Genomic DNA, 20,869 nt, shown 5'->3' on the forward strand with positions numbered 1-20,869 from the left:
TCATTAATGTACAGTGTAAACAGCTGGGGCCCCAGCACAGAACCTTGCGGAACCCCACTAGTCGCTGCCTGCCATTCTGAAAAGTCCCCATTTACTCCTACTCTTTGCTTCCTGTCTGACAACCAGTTCTCAATCCATGTCCGCACACTACCCCCAATCCTATGTGCTTTAACTTTGCACATTAATCTCTTGTGTGGGACCTTGTTGAAAGCCTTCTGAAAGTCCAAATATACCACATCAACTGGTTCTCCCTTGTCCACTCCACTGGAAACATCCTCAAAAAATTCCAGAAGATTTGTCAAGCATGATTTCCCTTTCACAAATCCATGCTGACTTGGACCTATCATGTCACCATTTTTCAAATGTGCTGCTATGACATCCTTAATAATTGATTCCATCATTTTACCCACTACCGATGTCAGGCTGACCGGTCTATCATTCCCTGTTTTCTCTCTCCCTCCTTATTGTGTGACCACCTCTGCTACCCAATATAACCACGGGCTAGACACCTGTCAGGTCAGATGGCCAACCTTCTGCCTGAAACTACTGAAATGTCTAGGGTAGGAAATACCCATTTGATTCCCATAAGAACTCACAATATAACCCAAATACAAATGAATATTACCTATGCAACAGGAGGCGCTAGAGACAGTGGTAAAATTTGGACATCCGATTCCATCACTATCTCTCAATTTAAAGTCTATTATTGAAAGAAACACCCGGTCAAAATGCAGCAAAGAACGTCCACATCGAGAAAGCAACAAGACTGAACCATGGTGTGCTGCTAGGAAACATGGGTCAGCTTACTATGCCTAATTACCATACCCAGACAGGGAGAATAAAACATTCTCATACCTTTAGTCTTATGGTTGCCCCGATTAAACAAAACAAATAGGTGGGAAGTGTTCAAAGTCGAATTAATAGGATCTATGGAAGGGAAAGAACTCAAACAATATGCAGTATACTTGATCAAGTGGTGAGAAGCAGCGTACAATGTCAGCCAAACTCCCTGGTTAAGAATGCTGGCCTTATTCTTAGGAATAGCTGTTGTCGGGGAGCAGCGGGAGTTCGTGGAGGCGGAGCGGCAGCGTTGGAGAGGCTAGCTGGTGCAGGGAGAGGAGGCAAAAAAGAAGTAGAAAGAAATCAAAAGGTGATGTCACAGCCAAGGGGGTAAGTGACGAGCTGGTGATTGGTGAGTAGTTTTTCTTCTTTTTCTTTTCCTTTATCAGGAGGTAACCTTTATCATTGTTGCTACCAAATTAAGTTAATCTCGGGGTTAAGTCATGGCAGGAGAGCTCAGACACATGTCATGCTGCTCCTGTGCTATGTGGGAGTCAGTGACGCTCCCAGTGTCCCTGACGACTACATGTGCAGGAAGTGTATCCGGCTGCAGCTCCTGACAAATCGCATTGCAGCACTGGAGCTGCGGGTGGATTTACTCTGGAGCATCCGCGATGCTGAGGAGGTCGTGAATAGCAGGTTTAGTGAGATGGTCACACCGCAGGTAAAGGATACACAGCCAGATAGGGGATGGGTGACCAACAGGAAGAGCAGTGCAAGGAAGGTAGTGCAGGGGTCCCCTGCGGTCATCCCCCTGCAAAACAGATGCACCACTTTGGGTGTTGAGGGGGATGACTCATCAGGGGAGAGCTGCAGCAGCCAGGTTCATGGCACCATGGGTGGCTCTGCTGCACAGAGGGTAGGAAAAAGAGTGGGAGTGCTATAGTGGTAGGAGATTCTATTGTAAGGGGAATAGATAGACGTTTCTGTGGCCACAATTGAGACTCCAGGATGGTATGTTGCCTCCCTGGTGCAAGGGTCAAGGATATCTCGGTGCGGCGGCAGAATACTTTGAAGGGGGAGGGTGAACAGCCAGTTGTCGTGGTGCATATAGGTAGCTACGATATAGCTAAAAAACAGGATGAGGTCCTACAAGATGAATTTAGGGAGCTAGGGTTTAAATTAAAAAGTAGGACCTGAAAGGTAGTAATCTCAGGATTGCTACCAGTTCCACAGAGTGGGAATAGTAGGATAGCTCAGATAAATACGTGACTTGAGGAATGGTACAGAAGGGAGGGATTCAAATTCCTGGGACATTGGAACCAGTTCTGGGGGAGGTGGGACCAGTACAAACCGGACGGTCTGCATCTGGGCAGGACTGGAACCAATGTCTTAGGGGGAGTGTTTGCTAGTGCTGTCGGGGAAGGGTTAAACTAATATGGCAGGGGAATGGGAACCTATGCAGGGAGACAGAGGGAAGTAGAATGGGGGCAGAAGCAAAAGATAGAAAGAAGAAAAGCAAAAGTGGAGGGCAGAGAAACCCAAGGCAGAAAGCAAAAAGGGCCACATTACAACAAAATTCTAAAGGGGCAAAGTGTGTTAAAAAGACAAGCCTAAGGCTCTGTGCCTCAATGCGAGGAGTATTCCTAATAAGGTGGACAAATTAACTGTGCAGGCAGCAAGTTACGAATATGATATAATTGGCATCACAGAGACATGACTCCAGGGTGACCAAGGCTGGGAACTCAACATTCAGGAAGGATAGACTGAAAGGAAAAGGAGGTGGGGTGGCGCTGCTGGTTAAAGAGTAAATTAATGCAATAGTAAGGAGGGACATTAGCTTGGATGATGTGGAATCGGTATGGGTGGAGCTACGGAACACCAAAGGGCAGAAAACACGAGTGGAAGTTGTGCACAGACCACCAAACAGTAGTAGTGAGGTTGGGGACAGCATCAAACAAGAAATTAGGGATGCGTGCAATAAAGGTACAGCAGTTGCCATGGGCGACTTTAATCTACATAATGATTGCGCTAACCAAACTAGTAGCAATGCGGTGGAGGAGGATTTCCTGGAGTGTATTAGGGATGGTTTTCGAGACCAGTATGTCGAGGAACCAACTAGAGAGCTGGCCATCCTAGACTGGGTGAGGTGTAATGAGAAAGGACTAATTAGCAATCTTATTGTGTGAGCCCCCTTGGGGAAGAGTGACCATAATATGGTAGAATTCTTTATTAAGATGAAGAGTAACACAGTTAATTCAGAGACTGGAGTCCTAAACTTAAGGAAGGTAATTTCGATGATATGGAGACGTGAATTGGCGAGAATAGACTGGCGAATGATACTTAAAAGGTTGACGGTGGATAAGCAATGGCAAACATTTAAAGATCACATGGATGAACTTCAACAATTGTACATCCCTGTCTGACGTAAAAATAAAACGGGGAAGGTGGCTCAACCGTGGCTAACAAGGGAAATTAAGGATAGTGTTAAATCCAAGGAAGAGGCATATAAATTGGCCAGAAAAAGCAGCAAACCTGAGGACTGGGAGAATTTTATAATTCAGCAGAGGAGGACAAAGGGTTTAATTAGGAGAGAGAAAATAGAGTATGAGAGGAAGCTTGCTGGGAACGTAAAGACTGACTGCAAAAGCTACTATAGCTATGTGAAGAGAAAAAGATTAGTGAAGACAAACATATGGCCCTTGCAGTCAGATTCAGGTGACTTTATAATGGGGAACAAAGAAATGGCAGACCAGTTGAACAAATACTTTGGTTCTGTCTTCACGAAGGAAGACAAATAATCTTCCTGAAATACGAGGGGACCGAGGATTTAGTGAGAAGGAGGAACTGAAGGAAATCCTTATTACGTGGGAACTTGTGTTAGGGAAATTGATGGGATTGAAGGCTGATAAATCATCAGGGCCTGATGGTCTGCATCCAAGAGTACTTAAGGAAGTAGCCCTAGAAATAGTGGATGCATTGGTGATCATTTTCCAACAATCTATCGACTCGGGATCAGTTCCTATGGACTGGAGGGTAGCTAATGTAACACCACTTTTTAAGAAAGGAGGGAAAGAGAAAGCGGGTAATTATAAACCAGTTAGCCTGACATCAGTAGTGGGGAAAATGTTGGAATCAATTATTAAAGATGAAATAGTAGCGCATTTGGAAAGCAGTGACAGGATTGGTCCAAGTCAGCCATGGATTTATGAAAGGAAAATCATGCTTGACAAATCTTCTAGAATTTTTTGAGGATGTAACTAGTAGAATGGGCAAGGGAGAACCAGTGGATGTGGTGTATTTGAACTTTCAAAAGGCTTTTGACAAGGTCCCACACAAGAGATTGGTGTACAAAATCAAAGCACATGGTATTGGAAGTAATGTATTAACATGGATAGGGAACTGGTTGGCAGACAGGAAGCAGAGAGTCAGGATAAATGGGTCCTTTTCAGAATGGCAGGCAGTGACTAGTGGGGTGCCGCAGGGCTTAGTGCTGGGACCCCAGCTATTTACAATATACATTAATGATTTAGATGAAGGAATTGAGTGTAATATCTCCAAATTTGCAGATGACACTAAGCTGGGTGCGGTGTGAGCTGTGAGGAGGACGCTAAGAGGCTGCAGGTTGACTTGGACAGGTTAGGTGAGTGGGCAAACGCATGGCAGATGCAGTATAATGTGGATAAATGTGAGGTTATGCACTTTGGTGGCAAAAACACGAAAGCAGAATATTATCTGAATGGCGGCAGATTAGGAAAAGATGAGGTGCAACGAGACCTGGGTGTCATGGTACATCAGTCATTGAAAGTTGGCATGCAGATACAGCAGGCGATGAAGAAGGCAAATGGTATGTTGGCCTTCATAGCTAGGGGATTTGAGTTTAGGAGCAGCGAGGTCTTACTGCAGTTGTACAGGGCCTTGGTGAGGCCTCACCTGGAATATTGTGTTCAGTTTTGGTTTCCTAATCTGAGGAAGGATGTTCTTGCTATTGAGGGAGTGCAGCGAAGGTTCACCAGACTGATTCCCGGGATGGCAGGACTGACATATGCGGAGAGACTGGATCAACTGGGCCTGTATTTACTGGAGTTTAGAAGGATGAGAGGGGATCTCATAGAAACGTATAAAATTCTGTCGAGACTGGACAGGTTAGATGCAGGAAGAATGTTCCTGATTTTGGGGAAGTCCAAAATCAGGGGACATGGTCTTAGGATAAGTAGTAAGCCATTTTGGACTGCGATGAGCAGAAACTTGCTCAGAGAGTTGTTAACCTGTGGAATTCCCTACCACAGAGAGTTGTTGATGCCAATTCATTGGATATATTCAAAAGAGAGTTAGATATAGCCCTTATGGCTAAAGGCATCAAGGTGTATGGAGAGTAAGTAGGAAAGGGGTACTGAGGTGAACGATCATCTATGATCTTATTGAATGGTGGTGCAGGCTCGCAGGGCCAAATGGCCTACTCCTGCACCTATTTTCTATGTTTCTATGTTTCTCAGGATCCGTACTGATGATCTTGGTAACATTGTTCCAAAGATTGCATCAAGGCTAACCTCCAGTAGCATCCGACCAAAGGACCTCGAGAATACAGCAGCTAATAAAATCCAGTGGCGAACCCTCACGTGGACTGCCTGCCAGACCTTCGAAGAAAGCCGATGTCAACGTCTGCGGGACACTAGAGATAGACGGCATCAGATGGCAGTACTGACAGCATCAGGCACATCGAACTTCCCTTGTCCGACGTGCAAGAGGCTATGTGCATCCAGAATTGGTCTGTTCAGCCACTTGAAGACACATGCCATTGATGATTAGCACATCAACGTCTTTGTTGGATACAACAGACTACCAGAACCTACGACACTTGATCAAAAGAATAGGGAGATGAGCCTATAACTTAGAATTAGCTAGTGTAGCCAAAAGTATGTTGTGAGAAGAAGGGAATTGTAAGAAATAGTTATTCGAGCCAAAAATGGAGTTTTAATTCTTGGGAACAGAATGGGTTTATAAACGGAAGAAGTGTAGCCAGGAACCAACTGGAGGAATGTCAGTAAGGTCAGATAACAAACACAGAGAACAGATGGCTGAGGCCAGAACATCGAAGTGATAAGGGAGTCGTAAAATGCAAGACAACAATCAAAATGCAGGATGGTAGAATAAACTAAGGACTAATGAGTTTGTCTGACACCATACGCTACCCCCCACCACCCGCGGTCCCCCAACCCACCCGTCACCCTCTCGATGTGAGCATCGTTCCGCTGCACCCAATCAAGCCCCTCTCCCTCAAGGACTCCGAGGAAAAACCCAACAGCCAGACAACACGGAGCCAGAAAGTCAAAAAATGTCCCGAAAGAAACACAACAAGACACTCCCCAGAAAGACAAGAGAAAGGCCCCGTCGACCATCCAGGAAGGGACGGCGAGGGATTTCCCATTTCACAATTGGATTATAGATGGGGAACAAATGATTGACACCAGGTAATCACCAGCCCATCGAAATAAAGTATAAAATTAGGGGAACGAGAAGGAAATAGTCAGACAGCTAGGGGCGAAGGCTTCCTCGAGGTGGAAATCAATGCTGGCTTAAGGCCTAACACCTTGATCAAGTTTAGTCTCTGAGGTAGATCGTGCTGGTTCATAACCTAACACCTCCAACAGCTCGAGGGACGAACCAATGGAAGTGACCGCTGCCGTAGACTTCAGAGATCCACTGACCTGAGACCACCACGTGTCTCATCAGGCATCTAACCGTGTGTCTGTCCATACGTCCGTCTGTCCGGTCGTGGCATTCCGCTTCAAGGGTGGTAGATCGCTCTCTACGGTCACGGGTTGTATGTCTATTATACTAATCTTAACCACATGTAATATCTGATTATGCTTTAAACTGTAGCTCTTTGATAAAATACCTTGAAACTCCTAAGATGTTTGAGTATCTGTGTGTGACCTGTGATCCAAATCTTACAGTGGTGTCAGAAGTGGGATCCACAGTGTTTAGGAGTTTTAAGGGTGCGGGTTAGTGGTGGACCAGGGAACTTGGTCAAACGCACATGATCATTGCTTAGACTGAGTAGTTTTCTCTCTGAAAGAAGGGAGCGGGAAAGACCGTGTTAAAAAGTAAAACCAGAAATACAATGATGTTGGCATTTCACCGAGAATTGTTAATAGACAGCCTGGCAGAAAAGGTCGGTAAGGCTGCGGCAACGGGCGTTCAAGGAATTTTAGAAGATAGTAACAGGGACTATGATTATCTGCTTGACAGACTTTCTGAAAACTAACCTGGGGGTGGTGGGGGTCCCCACCGACCCCCTAATGCATCACTCCACTCAGCTCATCTCCCAGCACCGACCCCCTCGAACTCAGGCAGCGGTGAAGAATATTTTGAATCACCGATCCAGAACGAGAAGGGAGCAACCTTAAACATGTCCTCCTGGAGGCAAGTTCAACAGAGCTAAAACAAGAAATGGGAGGGTATCCCATTTGCCATGGGATCCAGGGCAAAGTGGCAAGTTGGATCCAAGATTGGCTCAGAGCAGGAAGCAAAGGGTAATGTTTGATGGGTGTTTTGTGACTGGAAGGCTGTTTCCAGTGGGGTTCCGCAGGGCTCACTGCTAGGTCCCTTGCTTTTTGTGGTATACATCAACGACTTGGATTTGAATGTTGGGGGTTTGATTAAGAAATTTGCAGATGACACAAAAGTAGGCTGTGTGGTTGATAATGAAGAAGAAAGCTGCGGACTGCAGGAGGATATCAATGTTCTGGTCAGGTGGGCAGAACAGTGGCAAATGGAATTCAATCCAGATAAGTGTGAGGTAATGCATTTGGGGAGGTCAAACAAAGCAAGGAAATACACATTAAATGGTACTACACTGAAAAGTTAGAGGAACAAAGGGACCTTGGAGTGCAGGTCCACAGATCCTTGAAGGTAGCAGGCCAGGTAGATAAGGTGGTTCAGAAGACATATGGAATACTTATTAGTCGAGGCATAGAACACAAGAGCAAGGAGGTTATGCTTGAACTGTACAAAACACTGGTTAGGCTGCAGCTGGAGTACGGTGTGTGTTGTGTATGTAAATAAACAGACTAACTGAAACAGGAGTAAGGTAACTTAACTGTGGACTTTATAGCAACAACCCAAAAAGGTGTCCCACACCAGCATGAACCAGAATGCTTCCACCAGTGTGTGAATAGCTCCTGCAGGGTCGTAATGCCTGTCTAGTGAGCTGTAACACATAAATAGAGTATGAACACAATAATGTGCAGTTCTGGTCACCACATTACAGGACAGATGTGATTGCACTGGAAAGGGTGCAGAAGAGATTTACAAGAATGTTGCCTGGACTGGAGAATTTTGGCTATGAGGAAAGATTGGTTTGGCTGGGTCTATTTTCTTTGGAACAGAGGAGGCTGAGGGGAGACCTGATAGAGGTGTATAAAATTATGAGGGGCCTTTCTGGAGTGGAGTGGATAGGTAGGACCTGTTTCTCTTTGCAGAGGGGTCAACAACCAGGGAGCATAGATTTAAAGTAATTGTGGGGAGGTGTAAAGGAGATATGAGGGGAAAGTTCTTCACCCAGAGGGTGGTCGGGTCTGGAACTCACTGCCTGAAAGGGTGGTGGAGGCAGAAAGCCTCACCACATTTAAAATGTTGGTGGAGAATAATGTGCTTAAAAACAACTTCCCTAAAGGCAATTGAATGCTTGACACAAAGTTACTGCTCATGAGTTTTAAGTATAGATTCATTTCAATAATTGGAACAATTTGGGCAGTGTGAGTGAGGGGTTTGGAGCAAAACATTTATCCCATTAAGATACCATATGCACAGTTTTTTCACACCTTATGATTTTCTGGAGTTTTAGTTCTCAATTGCATAACATTCCCTGTCAGGGAAGTCGGAAGTTGACCAATTCCAAGGATTCTGGCAATGATGCCCTTCAGACAGCTCTATGAAGTGTACAAGAGTGGCCGAGGTTTACTTACCCGTTGAATTTTACTCATTCATTGTAAAATTACGAATTAACAACCACTTGCCTCCTATTCAACAGCTACTCATCTCCAATTGAATGTTATGAAAAGTGGCCGGTAATTTTCCATGTTCAGATTTTTAAATTGACATTCCAGCAATGACAGGTCTAGTTGTAGTCTCGGCACGGGCTCGATGGGCTGAATGGCCTCCTTCTGTGCGGTAACCATTCTATGATTCTATAAAATGAATTCATCAATCCCACGCTCTCAGCAGGAAGCCATGCTGAAAAGGAGTTTGGATCAGAGATAAGGCTACAACACTGTAGTATTGAATCTCCAACCCTTTGGGCTCAATTTTCCCCAGTCATTTGCACCATTTTTTCTGGCGTATTTATTTTTTCCAAGTTTCCCCCTGCGATCTACACCGGCGTAACTGACTTAGTGACGATTTTTCTAGATCAGTTTTTTTTTTGACATCATAGGGAATGTTCCCTCATGTCTGCGACGGTTTTTTCAATTGTTCGCAGTTTGGCCAACATTTTTTCCTCTTTGGTCGGCATATCTGGTGAGTTAAGAAAACCAGCGCACATTCACAAATCTGCGCTGAAAGAGGCCATTGTTTTTAAATCGAAGATTTTGGAGGGAGTCACGAACACTGTCAAAATCAATAATAAAGTTCAACTTTTTTTTACCTGTCAACATAGAAGTGTAAATTTGTTGGATTTCAGAAGTTTTACTCACTCACATGCCACCAGCGAACGTCTTGCAGCAGGGCTGAAGGGTCGTAGGTTTGGCCGGCAGAATTGGCCTCGTGCCCGGACACAGCGGCTCGGGGTTTGGCTACAAAACAAGCCGTGGGATGGGGGGCGCAGGAGAGAGAGCGAGGTGCCATCGGAAGGCTTGGAGCCCAGGGAGGGGGAGGGAGAGAGAGAAGTCACAAGACTACAATTAGTAACGACTGAGTGGGGGTGGGGGGGCGGGGAGGCGCGGGGGGGTGAGGAGAGGAGAGAGAGAGAGCGAGGTGCCGATCGAAAGGCTTGGAGCTCGAGGAGGGGAAGGGGGAAGGAGAGAGAAAAGTCACAAGACTCAAGGGGGAGGAGTGGGGGGGTGGGGGAGAGAGAAGTCACAAGACCTTTGGGTGTGGTCCATCCATACAGATTTGGAGAGCTACAACTGCGAACCTGTGCTGCCTGCTCTCCTGCCGTTTTGGGCTTCTTTTAAATCTGGGGGCAATACTGACAATGCCATACCTTGTGCGAGCCTTCTGCATCGTGGTGCTACATAGGAGACAATTGATTCGACTTCATCGCATCAGGAACATCAGAGCCCATAGGGTGTTGGGCAGGAGGCCTTACCCACCTCGGGTATATCGAGACAGGCGTTTGTACCTCCACCTGAGTGATGCAGACTGCGTCAGAAGGCTGCGTGTCCGCAAAGAAGTTATAACTGAGATCTGTGAGTTGGTCAAAGCAGACCTGCAACCTAGAAGCATCAGGAGGAATGCTTTGTCAGTTGAAGTGAAGGTTACCCCAACACTGGGACCCACAACCTCGGAAGATGTGAAACCATGGAATGTCCCACCAACATTCAAACCACTAGTCACGGAACGGGGCTGTCACCTCCATGAGCGGCACCTCCTCCCAAGTTAGTACAACAGTGGGAGCTTCATCCAGCTCCATCCCCTCCCCTTCAGCCCCATGGATGGATTGGAAGATGTTCTTCTCTTCAGGCTCGTCTGCGTCTGAATCTTCTTCTGCACGGGCAGGGTTGGCCTCAAGTTCTGCAAACTATAACAGAACAGTCAACTGGTTAGCAGCAGAGGAGGGGGCAGGGTGGGTGGCATGAGTAGGCTCACACATCGCAGGCCAGGCAGCAAGTTGATTTGAAGGGCCATGATGAATTTGCAGGACTTACCCTCTCCCTCGAGTGTGGGCCCAGCTTGTGCAGTACTGATTGCTTTTTTCCAGGCAGGACCCATCGAAGCAGCGACCCTCTCTTCCAAGGGTGTCAGTGGGTGGAGATTTGCCGGGCCTCCTCCTGTTCGAGTTCTTTCCCTTTTATTATGTGCCACCTTCCTCTGCAAAAATGAAAATGCAACTTTTTAGAGAGAGGGTCTTACTTACACTAACTACTTGACCAAGGTCCTGCCACTTCTTTTTACACTGGCCTCCAGATCTCGGGGTGGTCACCACTGCACGGTAATCTCCTGCAACTTGGTTCCGGCGTTTCTTCATTTCTTTGGATGGAACCTTTATGTGACCTCTGCTGGTGTCCAGCTCCTGCCATCTATTCTCAATCACAGTAACTACTGCCTCCACTTCTTCCTGTAAGAAATTCTTGGTCCTTGCACTGCGTTGCATCTTGTATTACTGCAGGTGCGATTTTTCCAATGCTCTCACAATACTCCTTCTCTCACACACACAACTGGCTCTTTAAAAATGGGCAATTGCCAAATCCAAGCTGTAATGAGCATGCGCATCCATTGGAACGATGTCAAAAACGTAACTTTTTTTCCACGTATGCGCAGAAGGTGCGGTTTTGTTTTTCGGCGCAGACAGCAGGCTCCACCCCCCGAGGCGACTGGACACGCTGCACGGCGCCATATTCAAATTATACATCAGGGAAACTTTGGCAAAATATTTCTGGCACCTTTCTGGCCTAGAAAAACGGGTGTAACTCTGGCAATATGCCAGAAAACGGGCTTGGAGACAATTGAGCCCATTATCCCTTCAATTGCACTGGAACATGAGGTTGGTGAATTTATCCTTGTCTCATAATCTGAGCTTGGGATGTGAAGCAAAGTAAAACAAATATATAAATGAGAATGTTCAGTGCCATTCCTTGGAAATAATGTCCTTCTTCTACTTTTAAGAGCTTGTGCTTACCACTGCACTTTCTAATTCCTAATTATCTAGCCTTTGACCTGCTATTCTTCACGACGTCTTTGCAGCTACTGACTTATTAAATCACACCCTCTCCATCAACTTTAATGCCCTTGTCCCCACTTAAACCATTACAACCTCTCACCCTGGTTGTTCCCCTGGTATACCCCTCATCTCTGCTCCCTTAAACCTAAGGGACGCAGACTTGAATGTCTTTGGCGGACAAGTGGTCTAATTATCCAATAACCGATTTGGCTAGACCAGATAAAGCACTACTGGGTGGTGCTTTCCATCACTAAAACCGCCGAGTATTCTAATACCATCCAGGATGGCAAATATAACACCAGGCTTCTCTTCACCACTAATCAGCTTCTCCAACCACCCTCTTCTGCCTCTTCCTCCTTCACCCCCAACAATAATTGTAAGGAGCTCATGAATGTCTTTGTTAAAAAGATTGATAACATCCATTGAACTGCTTCTGCTTTCAATTCCCCACTTCCCTTGCCCATCGGACCTTACTTCCTCTCCATTTTTCCTCTACCCTAACCCTAAATTTGCATAATTCTCTAATTTCTCTCCCATCTCCGCTCTTGTCCTTTCAAAGCTGATCATGTCAATGAGATCGATTGTCTGCTCTCTTGATCCTATTCCTACTAAATTGCTGACAGACAACTTTCCTTTCTGGCTTTCATGTTAACAGATATTGTTAATAGTTCTCTTGTATTGTTCCCCTTTTGCTTCAAATCTGCTGTCATCATCCCTCGCCTCAAAAAGACCCCTCAACCTCTCTGTCCTTGAAAACTATCTTTGACCTCCCTTTCCTCTCCAAAGTTCTTGAATGCTTTGTCACTTCCTAAATCCATGCCCAACTTTCCCAGAACTCCTTGCTTGAATTCCTCCAATCTTGCTTCTGCCCCTGCCACAGTACTAAAACTGATTTTACCAAGCTCACAAATCATATCCTAATTGACTGCAAAGGTAATCTATCCTTTCTTGTCCTTCTGGACCTGTCCGCAGCCTTTGACATGGTTGACCACAAAATTCTGCTCCAACGCCTCTCCACTGTCATCTAGCTGGATGTGACTGCACTTGCCTGGTTTCATTCCTATCTTTCCAGCTATTCCATGGAATCACCTGCAATGGCTTCTCTTCCCGATCCCGCATTGTCACCTCTGGTGTCCCCTAAGGATCAATCCTTGCCACCTCCTATTTCTCATTTACGTGTTCTCCCTCGGTGGCATCATCCAGCACCACAATGTGAGTTTTCACATGTACGCTGATGATACCCAGCTCTACCTCTCCTCCACCTCACTTGAACCCTCCACTGTCTCTATACTATCAGACTGCTTGTTCGACATCCATTGCTGGACGCGTAGAACTTTCCTCCAATTACATATTGGGATGACCGAAGCCATTTTCTTCGGTTCACACCACAAACTCCATTCCCCTTCCACTGAATCGATCTCTCTCCCCGGCAAAGATACAAGGCTGACCAAGTCTGTTCGTGACCTTGGTGTCAGATTGGATCACCATTGAGCTTCCTACCTCAGATCCGTTTTATCACAATGACAGCACATTTCTACCTTCATAATAGCGCCTGCCTCTGCTGTTACTCAACTTATCTGCTGCTGAAACCCTCATCCATGTCTTTATCACATCTAGACTTGACTTTTCCAATGCACTCCTGGCCAGCCTCTCTAGTTCTACCCTCCATAAACTTGAGGTCATCCAATACTCTGCCGCTCGTGTGCTCGAATACACCAAGTCCCACTCACCCATCTCCCCTGTGCTTGCTGATCTACGTTGGCTCCCAGTTAAGCAACACCTCGATTTTAAAATACCCATCCTTGTTTTCAAAACCCTCCATGGCCTTACCCCACCTTATCTTTGTAATCTCCTCCAGCCCTAAATTCCCTAAGATCCCTGTGCTCTGCCGATTCTGGTCTTTTGAATGTCCCCGATTTCAAATGCTCCACCATTTGCAGTCATGCCTTCAGCTGTGTAAGCCCTAAGCTCTGGAATTCCATCCCTAATTCTTTCTGCATCCCCACTTCTCTTTCCCCCTTTAAGATGCCATTAAAATCTACCTCTTCGACCAAGCTTTTGATTATCTGCCCCAACATCTCCTTATATGGTTTGGTGTCAAAATCTATTTTGTTAACACTCATGTGAAGTGCTTTGGGACGTTTTATTATGTTAAAGGCACTATATAAATAGAAGTTATTGTTGTTGTTTCCCACACCCTGTCCAGTAACCTCCAGCATTTCAAGGAGCTTCGGTGTCTGGTCCCACCCCAAAATCCACTGTCACCCACATTAATTGTGTGCCCAATCCTCTTAAAACATTATTTTTTTTCGAGGTTCACACACGTCTAAATGTCACTTGGCTGAGGTACGGGCTGACATGGTACCCATGGAAACATGAATCAGGAATTGTGTCAATCCTTCATTAGAGGAATGGTGTTAAGGTAAAGAAACAATAATATAACCACATAACACCCTTCCTGCAGGCATCTTGGCCCGTAGAGGGACCGGGACATTGGCAGTCATGATGACAACCAATGTAACTGCATTGTTATCCAGCAGTCGTAGAATTGATCTACAGATGTTCTGTAGCCTATGGTTGTATAGTTCTACGAGAAAAGTATTGAAATGGCACCAAATGGTGAAGGCTGTAACTGTGCTTTTTTCTCCTTTAATATCATCTAGTTTACAAGGAATAAATATGCATCAATGCATATTCCACACATTGGAATATGACTAATTTTTGAAAACAGTACAGCCTATAGATTTTCAACATTTTGTTTCAAAAAAATACATTCATTTAAAAAGCTTTTCCTACATTCTTGGAATTTCGATTGCTAATCTTTTTATTCTGTCATATTATGAATCTCATGATTGCCAAAAGCTGGTTGGCACCGATCTAAATCAGTCTTTAACCCTTTTTCAAAGGGCACACATAAGAAAGAAACACATCTACTTCATTCTTTATAATGACTCGCTTGGGGTGCAAGTTATGTGGTCGATAATGTGCTGTCGTCATCTCCCAAGCATCCACAGATGCCACCTTGATGCCCTCAAACATTTTTCTGAGCAGTAAATCAAGCTGATAGGAGTACCAGTCACTGTTGTAGAGACTGGCCTGCCGTGGAAGGGCCTGGACATTGGCAGTCTTTATTACAATCAGTGTATCTGGACTCCTATCCAGCAATCGCAGAATTGATCTCCGGATGTTTTGCAGCCTTCGGATGTATGTTTCTACTGGAAAAGTGTTGAAATGGCACCAAATGGTGAAGGCTATAACTGTGCTCTTTCCTCCTTTAATGTCATCCAGTTTATTTGCCATGAATGGCAGGTCCTGAAGCGAAATGGGAAAGATTCGGATTGGTTTACCATGGGCATAATATTCCATCTTGATCTTTTTATCGATATCCAAAGCGAGGTGAGGGCCGGTATTTGGAGATTTGCCAAGATCAAACTTCCTGAGACCTAAAACAAAAGATGTCACAGGATCAAACATGATGCTGTCATAATTCTGCAGATAATAATTATTAGCCATGAAATGAACGTACAGTTTTGGTCTACATATTTAAGGATGGATATACTTGCTTTGGAGGCTGTTCAGAGAAGGTTCACTAGCTTGATTCCGGAGATGAGGGGGTTGACTTCTGAGGATAAGTTGAGTAGGTTGGGCCTATACACACTGGAGTTCAGATCTTATTGAAACTTATAAGATAATGAGGGGGCTCGACAAGGTGGATGCAAAGAGGATATTTCCACTCAAAGGGGAAACTAAAACTAGGGGACATAGACTTAGAATAAGGGGCCGCCCATTTAAAACTGAGATGAGGAGAAATTTCTTCTCTCAGAGGGTTGTAAATCTATGGAATTCTCTGCCCCAGAGAGCTGGGGAGGTTGGGTCAATAAATATATTTAAGGCGAAGATAGACAGATTTTTGAGCGATAAGGAAATAAAGGGTTATTGGGAGCGGACAGGGAAGTGGAGCTGAGTCCATGATCAGATCAGCCATATTCTTATTGAATGGCGGAGCAGGCTCGAGGGGCCAAATGGCATACTCCTGCTCCTATTTCTTATGTTCTTATGTTCTTATGTCATTATGTCAAAACTAAAGTCACATCTGTAAGAACCATTCAGGCTCAAGGGCTGTGTCAGCTATCAGATTCGGAGGCACCCAGAGCAGAACAATGCACTGGAGGTGGGCAAGCAAGTGGATACATGATATAGGAGGCCTTGTAGTTGGATGGGGCAGCTTCTACAGGGCATTCTTTAGGATGGGGCCTCCACCCTCCCCAAACAAGAGATAATACACATCAGAGGGAGCATGGCCAGGGGAAGGGACTTTTTCAGATAGGTGAAAACAACCCACAGTCATATAGTGACTTTAACATACAAAAAACCTCCCAAGCCAATACGTGTAATCAGGCAAAAATTACTGAGACAAAGGAGATATTAGGGTGATGATCAAATGTTTGGTGAAAGAGGTGGGGTTTGAAGAGTTTTACAAAGAATGAGAGGGACGTGGAGTGGCAGAGAGGTTTAGGGAGGAAATGGCTGAATTTGAGCCTAGATGCTGAAGGCAATGCTGCCAATGGTGGGGTGAAGGGAGTGGGAGATGCACAAGAAGCTAGAGGAATACAGATTTCGAGGAGAATTTAGGGATGGAGAAGGTTACAGAGATAAGATTAGAGGAGGCCATGAAGGGATTTGAACACAATGATTAGAATTTCAAATTCGAGGTAATTGTTGGATCGGAAGCCAAGAAATGTCAATGAGCACAGGGGTAATGATTGAGTGGAACTTAGTGTGAGTTAGGACAGGGCAGCGCATTTTTGGAGGAGCTGAAAGTGGATGGGAACCAGCAGTAATGCAGGAAGCACTCTCACAAATAGGTAAACGGAAGGGCTAAGAACCACTCGGCCGAGTGGGTGTGTGCATCGCCAAGAGGGCATTGGTACAGTAGAGTTTGGAGGTGACAAACGAATGGATGAGTGTTTTGGCAGCAGATGGGTTAAAGCAGGGGAGATGTTGCTGAGGTAGCAGTAGGCAGTCTTTGTGATGGGGGGGATGTGTGGTTGGACTTTCAGTTCTGGGTCACAGAGTGCCAACAGTCTGCTTCAACCTGAGACAGTGGTCGGGCAGGAAGATGAGATAGATGGCAACAATATGGAGTTTTAGAAACATAGAAACTTAGAAAATAGCTGCAGAAGTAGGCCATTCGACCCTTCAAGCCTGCACCGCCATTCAATGAGTTCATGGCTGAACATGCAACTTCAGTACCCCATTCCTGCTTTCTCGCCATACCCTTTGATCCCCCGAGTAGTAACATAAGAACATAAGAACATAAGAATTAGCAACAGGAGTGGGCCATCTAGCCCCTCGAGCCTGCTCCGCCATTCAAAAAGATCATGGCTGATCTGGCCGTGGACTCAGCTCCACTTACCCGCCCGCTCCCCACACCCCTTAATTCCCTTATTGGTTAAAAATTTATCTATCTGTGATTTGAATACATTCAATGAGCTAGCCTCAACTGCTTCCCTGGGCAGAGAATTCCACAGATTCACAACACTCTGGGAGAAGAAATTCCTTCTCAACTCGGTTTTAAATTGGCTCCCCCGTATTTTGAGGCTGTGCCCCCTAGTTCTAGTCTCCCCGACTAGTGGAAACAACCTCTCTGCCTCTATCTTGTCTATCCCTTTCATTATTTTAAATGTTTCTAGAAGATCACCCCTCATCCTTCTGAACTCCAACGAGTAAAGACCCAATCTACTCAATCTATCATCAGAAGGTAAACCCCTCATCTCCGGAATCAGCCTAGTGAATCGTCTCTGTACCCCCTCCAAAGCTAGTATATCCTTCCTCAAGTAAGGTGACCAAAATTACACGCAGTACTCCAGGTGCGGCCTCACCAATACCCTGTACAGTTGCAGCAGGACCTCCCTGCTTTTGTACTCCATCCCTCTTGCAACATTCCATTCGCCTTCCTGATTATCTGCTGTATCTGCAAACAAACTTTTTGGGATTCATGCACAAGGACCCCCAGGTCCCTCTGCATTGCAGCATGTTGTAATTTCTCCCCATTCAAATAATATTCCCTTTTACTGTTTTTTTTCCAAGGTGGATGACCTCACATTTTCCGACATTGTATTCCATCTGCCAAACCTTAGCCCATTCGCTTAACCTATCTAAATCTCTTTGCAGCCTCTCTGTGTCCTCTACACAATCCACTTCCCCACTAATCTTTGTGTCATCTGCAAATTTTGTTACACTACACTCTGTCCCCTCCTCCAGGTCATCTGTGTATATTGCAAACAGTTATGGACCCAGCACCGATCCCTGTGGCACACCACTAACCAGCGATTTCCAACCTGAAAAGGACCCATTTATCCCAACTCTCTGCTTTCTGTTAGCCAGCCAATTCTCGATCCATGCTAATACATTTCCGCTGTCTACGCGTACCTTTATCTTCTGCAGTAACCTTTTGTGTAGCACCTTATCGTATGCCTTTTGGAAATCTAAATACACCACATCCATCGGTACACCTCTATCCACCATGCTCGTTATATCTTCAAAGAATTCCAGGATATTAGTTAAACATGATTTCCCCTTCATGAATCCATGTTGCATCTGCTTGATTGCACAATTCCTATCTAGATGTCCCGCTATTTCTTCATTAATGATAGCTTCAAGCATTTTCCCCACTACAGATGTTAATCTAATTGGCCAATAGTTACCTGCCTTTTGTCTGCCCCCTTTTTTAAACAGAGGCGTTACATTTGCTGCTTTCCAATCCACTGGTCCCTCCCCAGAGTCCAGAGAATTTTGGTAGATTATAACCAATGCATCTCCTATAACTTCTACCATCTCTTTTAATACCCTGGGATGCATTTCATCAGGACCAGGGGACTTGTCTACCTTGAATCCCATTAGCCTGTCCAGCACTACCTCCCTAGTGATAGTGATTGTCCCTTCCCACATTCCCGTGACCATCAATTTTTGGCATGATTTTTGTGTCTTCCACTGTGAAGACCGAAGCAAAATAATTGTTTAAGGTCTCAGCCATTTCCACATTTCCCATTATTAAATCCCCCTTCTCATCTTCTAAGGGACCAACATTTACTTTCGTCACTCTTTTCCTTTTTATATATCGGTAAAAGCTTTTACTATCTGTTTTTATCTTTTGCGCAAGTTTACTTTCGTAATCTACCTTTCCTTTCTTTATTGCTTTCTTAGTCATACTTTGCTGTCGTTTAAAATTTTCCCAATCTTCTAGTTTCCCACTAACCATGGCCACCTTATACGCATTGGTTTTTAATTTGATACTCTCCTTTATTTCCTTGGTTATCCACGGCTGGTTATCCGTTCTCTTACCGCCCTTCTTTTTCACTGGAATATATTTTTGTTGCGCACTATGAAAGAGCTCCTTGAAAGTCCTCCGCTGTTCCTCAATTGTGCCACCGTTTAGTCTATGTTCCCAGTCTACTTTAGCTAACTCTGCCCTCATCCCACTGCAGTCCCCTTTGTTTAAGCATAGTATGCTCGTTTGAGGCACTACTTCCTCACCCTCAATCTGAATTACAAATTCAACCATACTGTGATCACTCATTCCGAGAGGATCTTTTACTAGGAGATCGTTTATTATTCCTGTCTCATTACACAGGACCAGATCTAAGACAGCTTGCTCCCTTGTAGGTTCTGTAACATACTGTTCTGAGAAACAATCCCGTATGCATTCTTTGAATTCCTCCTCCAGGCTACCCCGTGCGATTTGATTTGACCAATCGATATGTAGGTTAAAATCCCCCATGATTACTGCCATTCCTTTTTCACATGCCTCCATTATTCCCTTGATTATTGTCCGCCCCACCGTGAAGTTATTATTTGGGGGCCTATAAACTACGCCCACCAGTGACTTTTTCCCCTTACTATCTCAAATCTCCACCCACAATGATTCAACATTTTGTTCATTAGAGCCAATATCATCTCTCACAACTGCCCTGTTATCATCCTTTATTAACAGAGCTACCCCACCTCCTTTCCCTTCTTGTCTATCCTTCCGAATTGTCAGATACTCCTGTATGTTTAATTCCCAGTCTTGGCAACTCTGCAACCACGTTAAGGACTACATCGAACTCCTTTTTGAATATATTCAGTGAATTGGCCTCAACAACTTTCTGTGGTAGAGAATTCCACAGGTTCACCACTCTCGGTGAAGAAGTTTCTCCTCATCTCGGTCCTAAATGGCTTACCCCTTATCCTTAGACTGTGACCCCTGTTTCTGGACTTCCCCAACATTGGGAACATTCTTCCTGCATTTAACCTGTCTAAACCCGTCAGAATTTTAAACGTTTCTATGAGATCCCATCTCATTCTTCTGAACTCCAGTGAATACAAGCCTTGTTGATCCAGTCTTTCTTGATATGTCAGTCCGGCCATCCCCGGAATAAGTCTGGTGAACCTTCGCTGCACTCCCTCAATAGCAAGAATGTCCTTCCTCAAGTTAGGAGACCAAAACTGTGCACAATATTCCAGGTGCGGCCTTACCAAGGCCCTGTACAACTGAAGTAACACCTCTCTGCCCCTGTACTCAAATCCCATCGCTATGAAGGCCAACATACCATTTGCTTTCTTAACCGCCTGCTGTACCTGCATGCCAACCGTCAATGACTGATGTACCATGACACCCAGGTCTCGTTGCACCTCCCCTTTTCCTAATCTGGGATTTTCCCACTTACCTAACCTATCCAAGTCATTCTGAAGCCTCATAGCATCCTCCTTGCAGCTCACACTGCCATCCAACTTAGTGTCATCCGCAAATTTGGAGATACTATATTTAATCCCCTCGTCTAAATCATTAATGTACAATGTAAACAGCTGGGGCCCCAGCACAGAACCTTACGGTACCCCACTAGTCACTGCCTGCCATTCTGAAAAGTACCCATTTACTCCTACTCTTTGATTCCTGTCTGCCAACCAGTTCTCAATCCACGTCAGCACACTACCCCCAATCCTATGTGCTTTAACTTTGCACATTAATCTCTTGTGTGGGACCTTGTCGAAAGCCTTCTGAAAGTCCAAATACACCACATCAACTGGTTCCCCCTTGTCCACTCTACTGGAAACATCCTCAAAAAATTCCAGAAGATTTGTCAAGCATGATTTCCCTTTCACAAATCCATGCTGACTTGGACCTATCATGTCACCTCTTTCCAAATGCGCTGCTATGACATCCTT

At 45.1% G+C, this 20,869-nt stretch overlaps 1 protein-coding gene across 1 annotated transcript in view; it reads right to left on the reverse strand.

The window, feature by feature from the left end:
• Positions 1–14,551: 14,551 nt before the first annotated feature.
• Positions 14,552–20,869, reverse strand: part of LOC139275546 (NXPE family member 3-like) — a 38,795-nt gene continuing 32,477 nt past the window's right edge. The window contains exon 5 of the mRNA XM_070892714.1: positions 14,552–15,151. Within this exon, the coding sequence (XP_070748815.1) occupies positions 14,552–15,151 (600 nt within the window). The remainder of the gene's footprint in view (positions 15,152–20,869) is intronic.

This window comes from Pristiophorus japonicus, chromosome 11 (assembly GCF_044704955.1).
Source record: "Pristiophorus japonicus isolate sPriJap1 chromosome 11, sPriJap1.hap1, whole genome shotgun sequence".
NCBI lineage: Eukaryota > Metazoa > Chordata > Chondrichthyes > Pristiophoridae > Pristiophorus > Pristiophorus japonicus.